General features: G+C 62.5%; 1 protein-coding gene across 3 annotated transcripts; it reads left to right on the forward strand.

Moving 5' to 3' along the window:
* Window positions 1–942: 942 nt before the first annotated feature.
* Window positions 943–16944, forward strand: KLF15 (KLF transcription factor 15). 3 transcript variants are annotated; one of them, XM_086369049.1, is made up of 3 exons: window positions 943–966; window positions 8322–9383; window positions 15862–16944. In XM_086369049.1, the coding sequence occupies exons 2-3, from the start codon at window positions 8335–8337 to the stop codon at window positions 16022–16024; spliced, it is 1212 nt and encodes a 403-aa protein (XP_086225175.1). In that variant the 5' UTR covers window positions 943–966; window positions 8322–8334; the 3' UTR covers window positions 16025–16944. The 3 variants fall into 3 exon arrangements, with proteins under 3 accessions (XP_086225175.1, XP_086225173.1, XP_086225174.1); XM_086369047.1 differs by lacking the exon at window positions 943–966 and adding an exon at window positions 4481–4641; XM_086369048.1 differs by lacking the exon at window positions 943–966 and adding an exon at window positions 7224–7337.
* Window positions 16945–17580: the final 636 nt, after the last annotated feature.

Raw genomic sequence — 17580 nt, forward strand, 5'->3', positions numbered from 1 at the left:
AAATCCTGATTGAAATAGACAAATGGTATTCCGCTGCACACGCGGTTCATCATCAATTTTTCCTTTTGTTGGACTTTAGTTGGTTTCCAATTTTTCTCAAGTGTCAGTAATATTGAGAAGAAATCTGTTCATAAATCTGACTGTGAATCTGATCATTTCTTTATGCTCAGGCTCTAGAAGGACATGTACTGACTCAGGAGTGCTGTACAGAATTCAAGGTTGCTTCCTGGGAAGGCACCAACTTCCCGTCTTTCCAATAGTAGAATCACTCTAAAATATTCTGATCAATTGGATGAAAGGGTATTTGGCATTTCTGGGATCAGTGGTGAGGTCAGACACCCACTTTGGCAGGGACAGGCTATTTGCATGCTCTGGTCATGTCTGTTTTTTCTGGGATCAGTGGTGAGGTCAGACACCCACTTTGGCAGGGACAGGCTATTTGCATGCTCTGGTCATGTCTGTTTTTTCTGGGATCAGTGGTGAGGTCAGACACCCACTTTGGCAGGGACAGGCTATTTGCATGCTCTGGTCATGTCTGTCTTTCACTTGAGCTCGTGCTCCCCTCACTGTTTTGAAGGAGGAATCCCGCCTGACTCTGGTGGGGGTGTCGACCTTGGAGTCTTCACATCAGCCCAGGGCTCTTGTAGGGTGCCCCCTCAGTGGGAAGCCAGTTCCCAACTCTTGCTTCCTTGTGGTTTGCTCAGAAAAGTGATGGCCAGTGAGCCGGGAGAGGGGATGGGAGGAGAGGCTTCGGCTGGTGCGCAGTGCACATGCTGACCCTGGGACTTTAGCTGGGCGGGAGTGACTCATTAACTAGTCACCCCACCAGCGCCCCTCCCCGAGGAGCACCTGGGCGGCGGTCTCCCTCTTCCTTTTTCTGAACGTGAACCCGACTCCTGCCCAGGGGACACTGAGCTCCGCTGTGGACTTGTACACTTTCCGTCTATCCTTCGATGTGGTTCTCAGGTATGTCCACTCTCAGATCAGCCTCGCCCGGGTTTCTGTGAAGATGATGCTGCTCTCCATCTTCGGGAGCTCTCCCTGGCTCCCCCACAGCTTCTGTCTCGTCGTGGCTGGCCTGTGTCACAGAGCGCGCCCCACGGGCTGCTGCCATCCCCCCGGCCTCAGCCAGTCTCGTCCTCTCTGTCCTTCTTTCCAGTCCCCAGGCTGTCCGATGCACTGCCGCACGCGGTGCCTTAGTGGACAGCGTTCTCAATCATGGAAAGTTCTACTGGACACACTCCCCCCGCCCCAAGCTGGGTACTGTGGGCTTCCTGGGGCGACTAAGAAATGGCCCAGCCCCCCAAAAAGCTCAGCCACCCATCTGTCAGGCACTCATCGAGGCCCTTCCAGGCAGGAGGATGTTGTGAAACCAAGACTCGTACACTTCCTGCCTTCACAGAGCTTGGGCTGCCAGGGTCCTCACTCACTCACTCCTTCAGTCCACACACACATCAGAGCCCTCTCATTCCAGGCCCTGGGCCACGAAGCACAGGCATTCGAGCCTGACCCAGCCTGCAGTGCGAGGCAAGGCTGAGATGGGACTTGAGGGGCTGCTGATACCTGAAGGGTGAGCAGGTCTGACCAGGAGGGGAGAATGAGCCAGGTAGGGGCACCTTTACTGAGCAGCCCCATGGAAACTGGCCAGGGGTGTTCTGGGTCTCTGGGGAAAATGGGTCTCCTAAACTCCCCAGTGACCAACTCCTTAACCTGTTTGGCAGCAATTCCTCAGAGCTGTTTAATTTCTCCCAAGCTGACCACATTTAAGTCTTTTAGAAACTCATTAATTCCACAATGGAGCACTTACTGAGTGCTTGGTGCTGGAGATATGAAGGGACAGAAGGGACAGAGATCACTGCTTTGGTGGAACTTACATTCTCTGGAGGAGACAAAAAGCAAATGAAACAAAATGCAGAATGTATAATATGTTAGCAGGGAAGAAGCACCAGGAAGAAAAGTTCAACAGGATAGAGGAAGAGGACATATCAGGGGAGTGTGAACATTTGAGACTGGGTGGTCAAGGCAGGGCTCCCTGAGAAGGTAGTGTTAGTCCCTTATTTGTATCCGACTGTTTGTAACCCCATGGACTGTGCCCGCCAGGCTCCTCCGTCCATGGGATTCTCCAGGCAAGAACTCTGGAGTGGGTTGCCATGCCCTCCTCCAGGGGATCTTCCTGATTCAGGGATCAAAGCCGGGTCTCCTGCATTGCAGGCAGATTCTTTACTTTCTGAGCCAGCACCAGGGAAGGTAACATTTGAATAAAATCCCAGAGAGGGCGATACAGCCCTGGGAACGTGCTCACACAAGCAGCAGGAGCAGCAAGCGTGAAGGCCCTGAGGCGGGATCGTGTCTGTAACGTCTGTGGAGCCGCAGCGGCCAGTGTGGTCACAGTGATGTCAGCAAGGGTGAGAGAAGAGCAGCGAAGATCATGGTCAGGTTGGAGGCCAAGCCTGCAGGGCACTGCAGACAGTGGGAGGCGGGAGCCGCTCAGTGTTCGGAGAAGCGACATGATCTGATGCAGGCTGTAAGACAGCATCTTGACTGTTCTCCAGTTTCTTTATTTTTCTCCAGTTTTACTGAGACATAATTGACACATGTCACTGCATAAGGTGTACAACATAATGGTTTGACTTACACATGTTGTAAAGTGATTATTGCGATAAGTTTAGTATGTATCTCATATGGATACAATAAAAGCAAAAGGAGAAAAAAAGGTTTTTGTGATAAGAACTCTTAGGTTCTAGTCTCTTAATGACTTCCATAGATAACACACAGCAGAGTTAATTATATTTATCATGCTGTATGTTACATCACCGACTCAATGGACATGAGCTTGAGTAAACTCTGGGAGACAGTGAAGGACAGGGAAGCCTGGGGTGCTGCAGTTCATGGCGTCACAAAGAGTCAGACATGACTTAGTAACTGAACCACAGCAACGTAACATCCCTAGCTGTTTATCCTTACCTAGAAGTTCGTGCCTTCTGATCACCCTCCTGCAGTTCCACCCCTCACCTCCCTCTGGTAAACTTCATCTCTTTTTACTGTTCTTCAGTTGCTCAGTCGTGCCCGACTCTTTGCACCCCCAGGGACTGCAGCACACCAGGCTTCCTGTCCTGCACCGAGTTCCCATTCTTGCTTTCCACATTAAGTGACAACCGTACATGCCTGTGCAGAAGCTTCCTGGCATGCTGAAGCCATGGATGCACCTTCATTTCCAAGCTTCTTCTGACCTTTCAGAGTGATTGCCAGTGAGAAGATGGGGAAGACTGGCCTGAGAGTGTATGGGGAGCAAAGGACCGATGACAGGCAGGGATGTGCCTGCCTCTCACTTGCACAGAGACCAGGCAGTGAGCCTGAACCCTGCAGACCTCCATCTCTTCTATAAGAAGGAGCCAGCTGGGTCTGTTCTGCAGATGCTGGCCAGGGCCTGCATGAATGTTGAGGCGGTGCAGACGCACCATCACCATCCTCCATCTCGAGGCCAGTCTCCTCCAAACCCTCCCACAGAGCCCCAGTTTGGCCCCTGATGGCAGCCAGATTTGTATGCCTGGCTCTGGGGCGTGCATGGAGAGGGTCCCAGGACTCAGGGTCCAATGTCCCGCATAGTCTTAGGAACCCAGACCCACAGCACTCCGGAGAGCCTAGACAGGTCCCAGCTATCAGTTCCAGCTCCAGCAGTGTCCTGGAGAGGAACAGAATCAGAAATGCTCTTCCCCTCCCACACCAGGAGGTAAGGATGCACCCTCTGTAGAAGGCACTCCCAGGCTACCATCGAGGTTGTCTGGAAGATGCTATCTGGGCGGCGAGGATGGACCACCGGGCTTGCTCATCCGCCTCCCTTCTTACCAGCTGTGTCCGGGTGGACCGCGGCCTCAGAGTCCTCTTCATCCGTAACATGTTGGCTGAGAAGACGACAGGTTTGTGTAAACGGTGCGCAAGATGCCACCTTCAGCGCACGTGTCTCCAGGGCTGGTCACTCAGCGTCCCGCGCCTCCTGTCCCCCGGGGGCTGCCGCGGACTCGAGCGAGCGCGCTGTCCCGAGTGGGCTGGCGACTCACCGGACGCTCGCCCGCATCTCTCCAGCAACGTCCCGTACAAGTCCCAGCTTTGCCTGTTGGCTGCCCGGGGCTGCAGATGGGAGCGAGGTAGGGAGGGTCGGGCCGAGGCTGTCCGGCGGCGCTCAGCCCGCGTGGACCCTCCTCGGAGCCCCAGGCCAGGCCCGCGTTCGTTCTCACCTGGGCTAAAACCTCGGGAGCCAGCAGCGGCCAGGCCACGGCGACTGGAGGGGCGGGGCAGGGGCGGGGCCTTGGCCTGGGAGGGGCTACTGGGCGGGGCCGGGACGGGGAAGGGGCGTGTCCGGGGGCGGGGCAGGGGGGCGGGTCCGGGGCGCGTGACGCGCGGCGCGGGCCAATGGGGCGCGCGCCCGAAGCCGAGCCTCCTGCGAGCCTTCGCGGCGCCCGGCGCGTCACGTGAGCCCGGGGAGTGAGCGCCGAGAAGCGGCGGCGGCGGCGGGGGCTCGGCCGCAGCGACGCGGGCCGGGCGAGGCGAGTGAGTGCGGGACGCGCGGCCGCCGCCCCCAGCGCAGCCTGCGTGGGCCCGGGATCGCCGGGCCTGGCCGCCGGCCGGCCGTGCCGAGTTCAGGTGGGAGCGCGCGGCGAGGACGGGCGCGCCTGGACCGGGCCCGGCGGGGGCGCCGGGGGCCCTCTGCGCGTCGGACCGGGCGCCCGCACGGCTGTCCCGGCTCCGCGAGAGCGTCGGGGGAGATGTCGGCGGAGCGGGGCCCTCGGCGCGGGGCCGGGGCCGGGGCCGGGGCCGGGCAGGCGGGACGGCGATCCCCCGTGCCCACCGGCACCGGCCCAGTCCCCGCGCCGGCCTCGGCGCCTGGCCCCACGCGTCCGCGCGCCCCTCGCGGGCCGGCCACCCATATGGCGGGCGCGGCGGGGCCTGTGGGCGGAGGGGTTACTGCCGGTCACCGCGGCCGGCCCAGGGGAGGCGGAGCCCGGCTCCCCCGCCCCTTCCCACGCGCGGTCCCACGCGCGCCGGGGCGTCGCGGGGCCCCCACCCGGCCCTCAGCGCGCCCCGCACGCGCAGTCACGCGGCAGGAGCTCGCGCCCCCGCCGGCGCCCCCGCCCGCCCCTCTGCGGGTCCCTTCGGGCCCTCCCTCCACCCCTGCTGTTTGCCGGCCCAGGCCCCGGGAGTGACGGGTCCCCGGGTGCCAGAGGCCCTGCAGCCACTCCGCCGCCTCCAGGGACCCGGCGGAGCGCGGGGAGCCCCGCCGCCCCACAGGTGCGAGGCCGCGGCCGCGGGACTCTTATTTTGAAGGGCGGCCCCCCCGCCGTGGTCTGCACGCTGACCCAATGGAAGGCCCTTGGCCGGCGCTCGGCTTGTTATCAATTACATGTTGTTCCTGCGGCCGCCGTGTCCCCGGGAGGATAAACAGCAGGCCCGGCCGGCCGGGCGGGGAGGGGCGGAGTCCGGCCGCGGCCGGGGACGCTGCCCGGGACAGGGCGTCCCCCCCTCCTCGCGGCCTGCGTCGCTGGCCGGGCCACGTGCTACTGTGTTTCAGGGCCGGTCCGGGCGCCCCGCGGGCCCCGTGGGCTCTGTGTTCGCGTCCTCCCCGCCGAGGAGACCTGCCCGAGGACCCATGCCGTCTGCTGCGGGCCCCACCCCCGGGCCTTTGCACTCATCAGCAAAGTGCGGCCAGGGTCTTGTTTCAGATTCGGGGGTAGACAGTCCAAATGGCTTATATTCTGGTGGGGAGACCGAGAACGAAGTGCATAAATACATAACTGCAGTCGGAACTGTTAGGAAGACTATGATGCAGGGTGGTATAGCAGCGGGTGGTGGGCAGGTAGGGAGACCTCACAGGGAGTGACTTCGGAGCTGAGGGATCTAAATCAGGGGCTCCCTCCTAGAGGGCTGGGAAGAGGGGTCTGTGGAGAGGGAAGTGCTGGGGCCCTGGCCTGGGGCCCTGAGGCTGGTGAGCTTGTGCACAGCCTGTGAGTGGGGCAGGTGGAGCAGTGGTCTGGGGCAGACCAGCCTTCTGGGAGGAGACTGGGTCCGTTCCTTTGGGGCTCTCTTAAGTTCCCGCCTCCCCCGTCTTGCTGTACTTATTCCCCTCTTATTTGTTTTATATCATTTAATCTGTGGATATCTTAGTTTATGTCTCTAAAGTGTAAGGCCTCCTTTGAAAAGTATGTACCAACCTCAATACATCATCCCATTTAAAAATATTGACTGTAATTCCTCAATATCATGGAATAGTCAGGTAGTGATCACATTTCTGGGGAGAGTTTCAAGGGCAGGGACAAGGCCTGGTCTGCCTTTCTGCCTGGTTCCTGCCTGGTTCTAGGAAGACCGGAGTCCCCGGGTTTTTCAGCATGGCGGCAGAGGGGAGAAAGACCACGACCTCACCCTTGAGGCTCACCCTGACGGCTGGTGCTGCCTGTCTGCCCCTGTAGTGAGTGCTCAGCTTGTGTAAGCTCATTGGTCTTACAAAAACCCAGGAACTAGGCACAGTTGTCAGGATGCCCACCCAACGCATGGCACAGAGAGGTTGTACTGCCTGCCTGAGGTCACACAGCTGACAAGCTGCAGAGACTGGAGCTCAGTGTGGGCGACGGGGTGGAGGTTGGGGTCTCAGGCTGAGTGTGGGCTTTGTTCTTCACATTATCTGGCATTTTCATGCCTTCTCAGCACCTGATTCACTGAATAGTGAAAACTCCCAGCTTTAATTCCTTACCTAAAAAGCCAAACTTCTCCTGCAAACCCTGCCCTGGATGCAGACTTGCACCTTATTTTCCTGGGGCTCTGTGAGGCTTCCTGGCCGGGTCATTACACATGGGACAGGTGGGGAGACTGGGGTTTGGGGGAGCAAGGACTGGCCCCAGGTCACAGCTGAGGATGGCCTGGCCCTGGGAGGTCCTGACCACTGGCTGGGCCTGCTGACTGTTGGGCAGTGCTGACCGTCGGGCAGTGCCGGGCCCAGGCCGAGTGCTTGAGACAGAGATGGTTGTAGTGGGAGCGGACGTGGTGCCCGGCGGCCAAGACTGTCTGCTTTAGCTGCAGATCGTTCCCCTTCCTCAACTCAGTAAACACCCGCCATGGTCACTGGGTGGGGACAAAGGTCTGCAGAGGTGGCCCTGTCACAGCCACTGTTGACTCTCCTTGGACACCGACCCGCATGGCCTTCAGCCTGCCCCTGTCCTCTCTGCTGACGTGCCCTGAGCCCCTCCTGGGCACCAGAAGCCTCACCAGGGGCTGGGAACACAACCAGAGGCGACCGCCCAGCCTGCACCACAGGGGCCCGGGTCTGGTAGGGAGGCGGCGTGAGCTGGGTGAGTGCTCCACAGGGTGCTGGCTGGGGGTCTCATCGTCTGCCCGGCAGCTGTGAGTCAAAGGCGGGAGTAGCTGGGCCCTGGGACTGGGGTATGTTCTCCCTGAGTTATCGCAAGGCAGGGCCCTTCCACCACTGGTGAATCCCCTGAAGGTGCCCAGTCCAGTGGAGGGTGCTTGGTGGAAGCCTGTCCCTAATTCACTGGAGAGGCAGCCGAGATGTGGTGGGCCCGAGGACCAGGTTGTGGGTGGGCTGCCCCCTTTCAGGTGGTCAGACAGCCCTTGAGAGGGGGTCTTTAATTTATGCCTCAGAGTAGACTTGTCTGGTTGAAATACAAACTCCTCATTTATATTTGAGTTCTCAGATGAAACAATTTTTTAGTATAAGCCTGCTGTATCCAATGTTTGGACATACTTCTGTTAAAAGTTGTTCATTTTTTTAAAACTCAGTTTCAAGTTGAACCGGGTGGCCTTTATTTTTATTTGCTCAATCTGGCAAACCTACCCAAGCTGCAGCAACAGGGGGTCAGAGGGCATGTGGCCATCCTCCTCCCCCAACAACCCCCGCCAGCAATTCTGCAGGAACGGGACCAAGGTCAGTTGTCCAGGAATGATGGCGACTCTGCTCAGCTGGATGGGGTTCCCGCCTGGCTGTTGGGGGTGCAGAGCGCCTCCTCACACGCCCACCCTCTCCCTCACATGCACTCGCACTCAGACATGCGTGTTCCTTCTCAGAATTGTTCTGAAAAATCTGTGTGAAGCCGCAAGAGCCGGGTTGTGCAATGGGCTTGGAGAGCACTTTTACAAACAGGTGGTGCAATTCCGGAAAACACGCTTGCAGCGTTCCCCCATCGGATGGATGGAGGCAGAATCCAGGCCTGGGGTGGCGGGAGGCTGTGGCTGGCCACGGCGTGGAGCCAGGCGCCTCCAAGGAGGGGGTTGACTGCGCTGCTTTCCTGACGGGGCCTTTTTGGTTTTCTCTGCAGCCGCCAGGCCAGCATGGTGGACCACTTGCTCCCAGTGGACGAGACCTTCTCGTCGCTGAAACGCCCCGTCTGTTTTCTGGGTGATGGGCGAGCGTACCACATGCTACCCTCGCCCCTCTCCGAGGACGACAGTGACGCCTCCAGCCTCTGCTCCTGTGCCAGCCCCGACTCGCAAACCCTGTGTTCCTGCTATGGAGGCGGCCGGGGGGCTGAGGGCCAGGACAGTATCCTGGACTTCCTGCTGTCCCAGGCCACCCTGGGCAGCGGCGTTGCGGCTCATGGCAGCCCCATGGCCTGGGGGACCTGGCGGAAAACACCGGCCCCCGTGAAGGGGGAGCATTTCAGCTTCCCCGAGTTCCCCGTGGGCAACCCCGATGATGTCCCTCGGCCCTTCCAGCCCACCCTGGAGGAGATTGAAGAGTTTCTGGAGGAGAACATGGAGCCAGCGGTGAAGCAGGCCCCAGAGGGCAGTGGCAAGGACTTGGACACCTGTGGCCAGCTCTCCACTGGGCCGCACAGAGGCCACCTCCACCCCGGGGCCAGCGGCAGAGAGCGCTGCGCCCCTCCGCCGGGGGCTGGTGCGGCTGGCAGCCAGGGCCCAGCTGGGGCCCCTGCCCCCGACCCCCCAGTCCCCCTGCTGCTGCAGATCCAGCCGGTGCCGGTGAAGCAGGAGTCGGGCGCCGAGCCCGCCTCCCCGGGGCAGCCCCCGGAGGCCGTCAGGGTGGCGCAGCTGCTGGTCAGTATTCAGGGCCAGACCTTCACACTTGTGCCCCAGGTGCTGCCCTCATCTAGCCTCAGCTTGCCGTCCAAGTTCGTGCGCATTGCCCCCGTGCCCATCGCCGCCAAGCCCCTTGGGTCGGGACCCCTGGGGCCCGGCTCCGCGGGCCTCCTCGTGGGCCAGAAGTTCCCCAAGAACCCGGCGGCTGAACTCATCAAAATGCACAGGTGCACTTTCCCTGGCTGCAGCAAGATGTACACCAAGAGCAGCCACCTGAAGGCGCACCTGCGCCGGCACACGGGCGAGAAGCCCTTCGCCTGCACCTGGCCAGGCTGCGGCTGGAGGTCAGTATGGCGGCGGCGGCCAGGCATTGCGCAGGGCCTGCGCGCCTCTGCTCCCGGGGTGCGTGGCCAAGACCGCGTCCTCTGCGCTTGGATAAGGCTGCTTAGGGCGGGGAGGGGGTGGGCAGGCCCAGAGGTCCCCTTGTGTCTCCGAGTGCTGGAGTACAGTTTCACGGTGACCAGGTGAGGCTGTGGCTGTGCCGGGGAGGGGCTGGGCCATGCTAAGGGCTCCCCTGATGGCGCCTGGGCTGCTGAGAGCCGCAGAGGGCGGCTGCGCACTGCACATCCCCGCGGCATTCCCGTGCTGCGCGTGTGCGTGCCGCGCAACCCCACGGCACCCCAAGGGTAAGTACCACCTCTCAACTCCCTTCATCGCTGAGCGCATGGAAGCTGGAGCAGCTTTGTAACTGGCGGGCACGCAGCCCTTTGCTGATGGGGTCGAGGCCAGGGGCCAGAAGCAGCTGCCTGTACAGCCTGAAGGCCCAGCCAGTTGACAGCCGTCCTGGGGGACCTGGCGCTGTGCTGGGTACGCCAGAAAGGCCACTGGGGGGGCTCCAGGCTCGGGTGCCAAGCCAGAAGCGGGAGACTGCTTCCAGGCTCTCTACTCGGTGCACGGTGGGGGACCCAGCTCTCAAAGCGGGGGTGGGGGCTTGCCCAGGGTCACCCAGCCCCTGGGCAGGCAGAGCGGGTAGGACCCCCATGGGCCACCCCCAGTCCCCCTGGGCAGGCTCGCCCTCTTGGGAGGGAACCTTTTCCTGAGGCTCTGGCACAGGTCAGGGATGACATGCTCAGGACGCCCCCCTGCAGGAAGCTGGCCAGCCTGGGAGGCACATGTGCTCCTTGCACACTCGGTCCTGCCTAGTGTGGCTTCCGTGTGAGGGGGTGGGAGGCATGCTTGGCTTTGTGCAGACCGGAGCCTCACAAGGGGCACGTGTGGCCACACGGGATTGTGCACGCTGCATGTTTGTGCCCATGCGTGTGTATGGGTGCACACGACACCCGGTGCTTCCTGACGGCATTGCTCCTGAGAGCGGGGGAGAGCCGGCCCCAGGCCGGAGGTGCTGGCCTCAGCGTCGCGGCGGGCTGAGGCTAGACGGATGGGAGCCCTGTGCCCAGCGTCCCGGGTTGTGAGGTGCTGAGCTGGCCAGAGAAGGGGCTTTGCCTTGGCACCCACAGCCCTGAGGGCTCCGGGAGCCCAGCTCCAGCCCTGCACTGCCCACAGCATCAGGCAGAGTCAGCCGGTGTGCTTCAGGGCAGGCCCAACAGCCGGCGGGAAAACCAGGGTCGGTGGGCAGACCCGGGGCCCTGCTGCAGTCCAGCCGCAGCAGGGGATATCCTGACCCCAGGGGTGGGGCGGCTGGTGGCAGGGCGTGGACTCCGGTCCAGCTCTGCCCCATGGCCAGTGCCCTCCCGTGGTCCCCTGGCCAAGCCTCAGTTTCCTCATCTGTTGAGTGGAAGGCTTGCTTGCGGCCTCTGTCCCCCAGGGCCGTGTGTGCAGGGATTGTCCGGGTCGTGTGCCATTCTTGGATGAGGTCAGAGTGTGAGGGACCTGGGAGGGGTCACCCCGCTTCCACTGGGCGGCACCCACGCTGCAGGGTGGCACCTGGAGACCCCCAGGCCAGTGCTGTCTTCTTGGTGGGGGTGGGGCTGTGGGCAGCCTCACAGTCCTGGGCACTGTCCATCCCCCCAGAACTGAGGCTGGGAGGAAGGGTGTAGTCATGGTCAAGGCCGCCCACTCGGCCGCTCCCCTGGGAGAAGAGGATCTGAGTTCCGGGCTATCCTGGAGGGCAGACAGGACCCTCGGCCCAGGGCATCAGGGGGGCAGGTCGTGAGTTCCCCATGGGGGGAGGTGTGTAACCCAGAGTGGAATTCATGGTGGGCACTGCCTGAACCCTTGCGTGGTCTTGCCCAGGACCCCTGAGTGGGGGAGGGACGGTGGGAGCCTGGCACCGTGAGGTCTCTACAGAGCCCTTGGGAGCCGTGTCTGCCATCAGCCAGGCGGGCAGCTTCTCCTGGGTCTGGCCCTCATGGGTCACGTGTGGCTCACGTGAGGCAGAGTCCCTGCCAGGTGGGGAGCTGAGGGCGCCTGCCCCTTGCGGGGGCCGTGTCTCGCTGGTTAGTCTTCAGGGACCATGAACTGCTGCTTATGCGCCCATGAGTGGAGTGTCCCATCCACGTGGTCATAGCTGCCAGCCGAGTGGCAGAGGGGCGTCCTTCCAGCATGTGGGTGGGAGGGTGGACTGACTTCGGGGCAGCTCTGTCAGGACAGGACAGGGGGGAGGGTGACAGTGGCCAGCTCACCAGGCACTTTCTGAGTGCCAGGCACTGTCCTGAGGGTCTTAGAGCTGGGCTCCCCTCTGCAAATCCCCACCTTGGCTTCCGTGCTTCCTTCCACGGGGGCCTCATTACCTTTCTGCCCCTCAGGACTTCCACACCCCCAGATACGCTTAGATTCCTATCCAGACACCTCATTCTGGACCTCAGGCTCATGTGGTCTGCCCGCCAGGGTCCCTCGGGCAGCGCGGGCTGGCACGGCCCCCAGTGGCCTGTGTCTCCAGCACTCTCCTCCAGGGGTGGCTGTCGCTGGTCTCGCCATGACTCTGGCTCTTTCCTTCCCACATCCTGGTCTCTTTGAGGCCTCCCAGCACCCCTGTGGTTTGTTGGCACCATCTCGTTTTAGGTAGGGGGAAACCGAGGCCCAGAAAGATGCAGTCATCCTCCACGGGGACAGAGCACACCCCGCCGTGGTGAGGCCAGCATGCCTCTTCCACGTGCAGCCCCAGGGCCGGGCTGGCCACCACCTCTCACTGGGCAGCGCTCTCGTGTGCCAGGAGTCCTGTCTCTTCCCCGAGGTCATCAGCCTCCAGGCATCAGCTCTGGGCCGGGAGGAAAGGGCTGAGGAGTGAGACAGTGAGACACAGCTCCGGGGTGCTGGGCGGGCGCCCTGCGTCATCCTGAGCCTGTGAGCAGGCGTCAGCCTCTCGTCCCACTTTCGTTGTCCAGTCGCTCAGTAGTGTTCGACTCTTTGCGCCCCCATGGACTGCAGCATGCCAGGCTCCCCTGTCCATCGCCAACTCCCGGAGCTTACTCAGACTCATGTCCGTCAAGTTGATGATGCTATCCAACATCTCACCCTCTGCCGCCCCACGTTAGAGAAAGGAGACGTGGCCGGAGCCGGCATGCAGTTCTCACCATCACCCAGCTGGGAGGTGGCTGAGGCAGGGGCTTGGCCCAGGCTCCCTGCCCACCCCACCCCACCCGGCAGGCCATAGGCCTGGCCCGCCCTGCAGCAGCCCCTCCACACCTCCAGAGGGGGTGGGCCACCCCCTGCGCCACGCCTGCCCTCCCAGTGGGCGCTCTGCGTCCCAGACCCTCTCCTTCCTGGTGGTCCTGGCGAAGAGCAGCTGCCTGTCTCCCTCTGGCGCCTGTCCTGTGTCCTGCTCACTGAGGGCCAGGAGCGCTGTCCCCCAGGGTCATCCCTGGCCTGGGCGACCTCCCACCACTTCCTTCGGTGTCTGATCGTGGACCCTGGAGTCCCTGCTCTTCCTCATAGGGACGCGGCTCCAGAGGCCGGGACGGGGCTCGGGCCGGATGGGCCTGCTTGAGGCCGCGCGTAGGAGGTGCTGTCGGCCTCTGCCTAGAAGTTCCCGCTTCCCTCTTGAACACCGGCCTCCCCTGTTCTCTGCAGAGATCCTGTCCCATCCGAGGAGAGTGCCCTCCTTCCTCCACTCCTGGGGCAGTGGTGGGGCCCGGGTCTCCACGGTGCACGGGGAGGCTGAGATGGGGCCGGGGGCTGCGACAAGGCCCCGAGCCCTGCCTGTGGTTGCAGCCCCGCGCTGATCCTGGCCCCACGTCCCCACCGCCACCCTCGGCCTGGGTGCTCACAGTGTCGGCTTTCTGGCTGACGGAGGGCCCCCTGAACCTGTGCTTCCCTGCAGCCCAGCCATGGGGATTGTGGTCGACACTCATCAGGGCCCAGCTCGCGGCCGTGGGCCCCGCACCCGCTCTGCACCCTCAGTCCTGGCACCTGGTATGCCCTTCCCTGTGCCTGGGGAGCACCTCCGAGAGCTTGGTGACTTGCCAGGTGGTCAGGCAGGAGGAGCAGGGTCTGCTGCCCACAGAGGCTGAGACGTAGCCGCCCTCCCCATCCTGTGTGGCTGTGGTTTGGGAGAAGGTGGGCTGGGGGTCATCTGGGAGCTCAGGTCACAGGACCCTGAGAGGGGAGGGGGCATCCGGGGGCGGGGGCTGCTCTCGGAGCCGCTGTCCCTGCTATGCACCCCTCCTAGGCATCCCCCGACCAGAGGCCACTTGCCTTGTGTGTCCACTGTGGCCTCTGAGACGAGCCTCGGAAGGTCAACAAGAACCCCAAGGCTCCACTGGAAGAGAGAGGACCCTGAGGACCAGGACGGGCCCGCATTTGCTTGGGGCTACACGGGCTCGCACCGAGCCATCCGGCCTCCTCGCGGCCCCTGTCCTCACGCCCTCCCCGGGGTGGTGTCTCCAGCGGAGCTGGTCTTGGCTCCCTGAGTGGGAGGGTGAGGCTGACCCTGTGCTTCGTGCTGGGGGAGGCGTGGGGCTGGGGGCCGTCGCGGAGCCTCCTTGCTGCTGCCCTGGGGGCCCTGACTCCCGCTGGGGTGGGTGGTCCCGGGCTGGCCCTTGACGGCCGGAACCTTGGTGCTCCTTCCAACCGCTTGAGCTGCAGGGGTGCGGGGCACCCTGCCCACTCTGGGGGAGGCCAGGCTGCCCGTGGTCACCAGGACGGGAAGACCTGGGTCTGGCCCCTTTTGCTCTGGCCTCGGCCGCTCTGTGGCCGCTGACCCTGGGTCAGGGCCTCACATCTCTGCACCTAGGTTTCCTCTCATGGCAGATGGGCCAGGGTCTCATTGCCAAAGGTGCTGACGGCACTGCCCTGCACGCAGGCACCCGGGCCGTGAAGTGAACACCAGCTTCCAAGCACAGGAGCCTGGACGCGCTCTGGGCACCAGGAGAGTGAGGAAGGTGGAGCTTGTCCTCCACGCCTCTGGGCTGAGGCCCCCACTCAGTCTTCCCCGTACAGCTGTGGGTCTTGGGCTTCCACCTGGAGGGTCAGGCCCGGCCGAGCCTCTGACTCCTCCTTGGCGGGGCGGGGACGGCTGCTGCAGGCACCACCCCACCTTCCTCTCGTGCGTGGGTCCAGCAACAGGGGTGCTGGGCCTGATGCTCCTGTGTGTGTGTGTTCACGTGGGTGAGCGTGTGCACACGTGCATGTGTGTGCCCCGTGCTCAGTCGTATCCGACTCTTTATGACCCATGGGCTGTAGCCTGCCAGGCTCCTCTGTCCATGGGGATTCTCCAGGCAGGAATACTGGAGTGGGTTGCTATACCCTCCTTCAGGGGATCTTCCCGACCCAGGGATGGAGCCCCAGGCCCCCTGCAGTTGCAGGCAGAGGCTTTAGTGTGGCATGTTTGTGTGTGTGCATGTGCCCTGGGTGCTTGTACACCCCGGGGCTGGCGAGGGCTGCCTCTCTGACAGCTCTCTGTCCTCCCGAGGTGCTGCTGTGTCTGCTCTCTCACTGACGCACAGACCAAGCACCCCAGGCACCAGGTGCTGGGCTGGCCGCGGGGCACATGCTTTTCCTCATGGAGCTGACGGTCTAGTGGCTCAGACTGACGTTCATCAAAAGCTTGGAAACTAAAGTTGCTGCAGTGGCAGAGGCAGAAAGGAGAAACGCCTAGTGCTTCTAGGCCCCAGCTGTGGGTGGGATGCAATCCTGGAGGGCTTTCCTGAGGAGGTGACATTTATGCTGAGGGCTAAGGGATGCGTGGGAAGAGCCTTCCGGACAGAGGGGACGGTTTGGGCACATGTCCCAGGGCTGTTCGTGTAGGCAGAGCGCAAAGCACAACAGTGTGTATGCACAGGGTGGGGTCTCACTGCCAGGATCAAGCTCAGGAGTGGGGAGAGGCTGGAGTCCCTGAGGTCGGCCATGGCAAGAGCTGAGCCCTGTGGTCAGCTGGGGTCCGTGGCCGCTGCTCCTTCGCAGCAGCTGCTGGGGCTGCGACAGGGAGGCAGCTGGGCTGCCGTGGAGGCTTCCGAGCACCTTGCAGGGCGTGGTGTCGTCTTGGGACCTCTCAGCTGCTGGGAAGGCAGGCAGGGTCCAGGAGTTGTGGGGTCAAGTCTGAGGACCCCTCCTCTGCTGTGACAAAGGCCCTTCCCCTGCAGGCTGGTCAGGGCCTCCGCCCCAGCCTGCGCCCCCAGTTGGGGGACTTCGTGGAGGATGCTCCCAGGGGCCCCAGGCTCTGGTCTGAGGGGCTTGAGGCACAGCTGCAGTTGGGGGGCCTGTGGGGTTACCAGCTGCCCTCAGGCCACTGCACGGGGACCGGCCCCTCTCGCTTCCCTGGAGGGGCGGCGGGGGAGGGGCAGGGTGGGCTCGGCGCCCTCCCCGCGGACCCCACGGGCTCAGCCGGGCGGTGGGGGCGAGGCCGCTGACCGCCCTGTCCCGCAGGTTCTCGCGCTCGGACGAGCTGTCGCGACACCGGCGTTCGCACTCGGGCGTGAAGCCCTACCAGTGCCCCGTGTGCGAGAAGAAGTTCGCCCGCAGCGACCACCTGTCCAAGCACGTCAAGGTGCACCGCTTCCCGCGCAGCAGCCGGCTGCCGCGGCCCTGACCCGCCCCCGCCCCGGCCCGCGCCCCCGAGCGGCCGCCTCCGCCAGGCACTGGGTAGCAATAAGTTATCAGCCCCCGTTGGAGGGACGTGACGCCCATCTGGGCCACCTGGAGCCCTGGGGTGCGGACTCAGCACCGCCACCTCCCCGGGGACCCGGCGCGCACGCGCCCGCGCCGGCCGGAGGCAACCTGCGTGCCCCGCACTTTCCGCGGCCCAGACAGAACCCCTCCTGCCGGGCTCCCCGCCTGGGCCTGGGCCGGGGCCAGCACTCGATTGCCGGGGAAGAAGTGCGCAGTGTTGAAATGTCAGTTCCCGGAGGGAGCGTGCGGGGAAGAAGGAAGTAGGCCAGAAGTCCAGGCTGCACTGTGTCGTGGGCGGGGCTCCTTCCGCGGCCTGACCGCCAGAGTCCGCGCGCAGGGCGGTGCAGGGGCAGGACCTGGCCGCTGGGTGGCTGCGGGCTGGGTGAAAAAACCCCTCTCGGCAAGGCGGTAGTGCATGTGCTTGAGTTAAACGTGCGGGAGAGACGGACAGACGCAGGTTTGCCCCAGGGTGACGGTGCCGTGTGGCCCAGCCCCTCGTCCTGTTTGCAGACAAATCCTTCACCTTCAGGAAGAGAGGGCTGGTGTAGAGAGCTAGTAGAGCCTCCCAAGCCCTGATCTAGAAGTGCATTCCTTGTTTTGTCTAGAAATTAATATCAAATGAACTAGCTTGTTTTGAGAGGTTTATTTCACATCCTATGAATGTATGTAAATAAAGTGTACATAGGTGCATCGACAGAAAATCTTTTAATAACATATCAACATTGTGTAAATTTGAAATAAAATCTATAAAGCTGGTGTACATATGTTACAATTATGTATATTTTCTTTGGTTCTTCATAAAAATATATTTGCCAATAAAAAGAAGAAAGAACTTGATAACTCTGCATTGGCATGCTGTTTTCCTTGGCCCTGCCAGGAGATGGAGTGATTCTGGGGGCTGAATCTGGTTTGCGACGTGGGGGGGACACAGGGGCTCCGTGGATGTCCAGCCCCTGGTCCCCCAGCTCCACGCCCGAGGCTGGGTGTCTGCTCCTCTGTGTCTCCAGGGCTGTCTGCTCCACAGACCCGCAGCTGCCCGATTCCAGCTTCACTTGGAAGAGACCACAGGCGGGCCCGGCCCACAGGGCCACCACTCCATTGAGTTCCTGTCTGAGACCCTTGCTTGGCACTTCCTACCTTGTGTGCAGTGTACTGAGCATTGATTATGCACTCACTGTATGCACCGGGAAGGGGGCAAACCGTTTCCTGGCCACAACTCCCCCGGGGAAATGACACGTGATGCCCGCTTGCAATTCTGAACAGATCAGGCATCTTGACCAGGCGGAGGCAGTGCCTGGCGTGAGCTCTGTGGACGAGGCCTCGACCCTGTGCCCCGGTGGGCCAGGAGGGAGCTGGCCGGAGGAGCTGGGCCGCGCACCAGCCTGCTTCTCTGTCACGTGCCCTGGGGGCTGTCAGTGACAGCCTCGGACCTGGAGCTGGTGCGGGAGCTCCGCGGGTCTGCAGGGGAGACGTGAG

Source organism: Bos grunniens, chromosome 22 (genome assembly GCF_055505025.1).
Source record: "Bos grunniens cultivar Pamir isolate PY7600 chromosome 22, Bosgru_T2T1.0, whole genome shotgun sequence".
In the NCBI taxonomy this organism is placed as follows: Eukaryota; Metazoa; Chordata; class Mammalia; order Artiodactyla; family Bovidae; genus Bos; species Bos grunniens.

Bases quoted from the DNA above. Each gene is read 5' to 3' on its own strand.
- KLF15 (XM_086369049.1), top strand. From the start codon at position 8,335: ATGGTGGACCACTTGCTCCCAGTGGACGAGACCTTCTCGTCGCTGAAA. The intron at 9,384-15,861 runs GTCAGTATGGCG...CCTGTCCCGCAG, and splicing joins TGGCCAGGCTGCGGCTGGAG to GTTCTCGCGCTCGGACGAGC.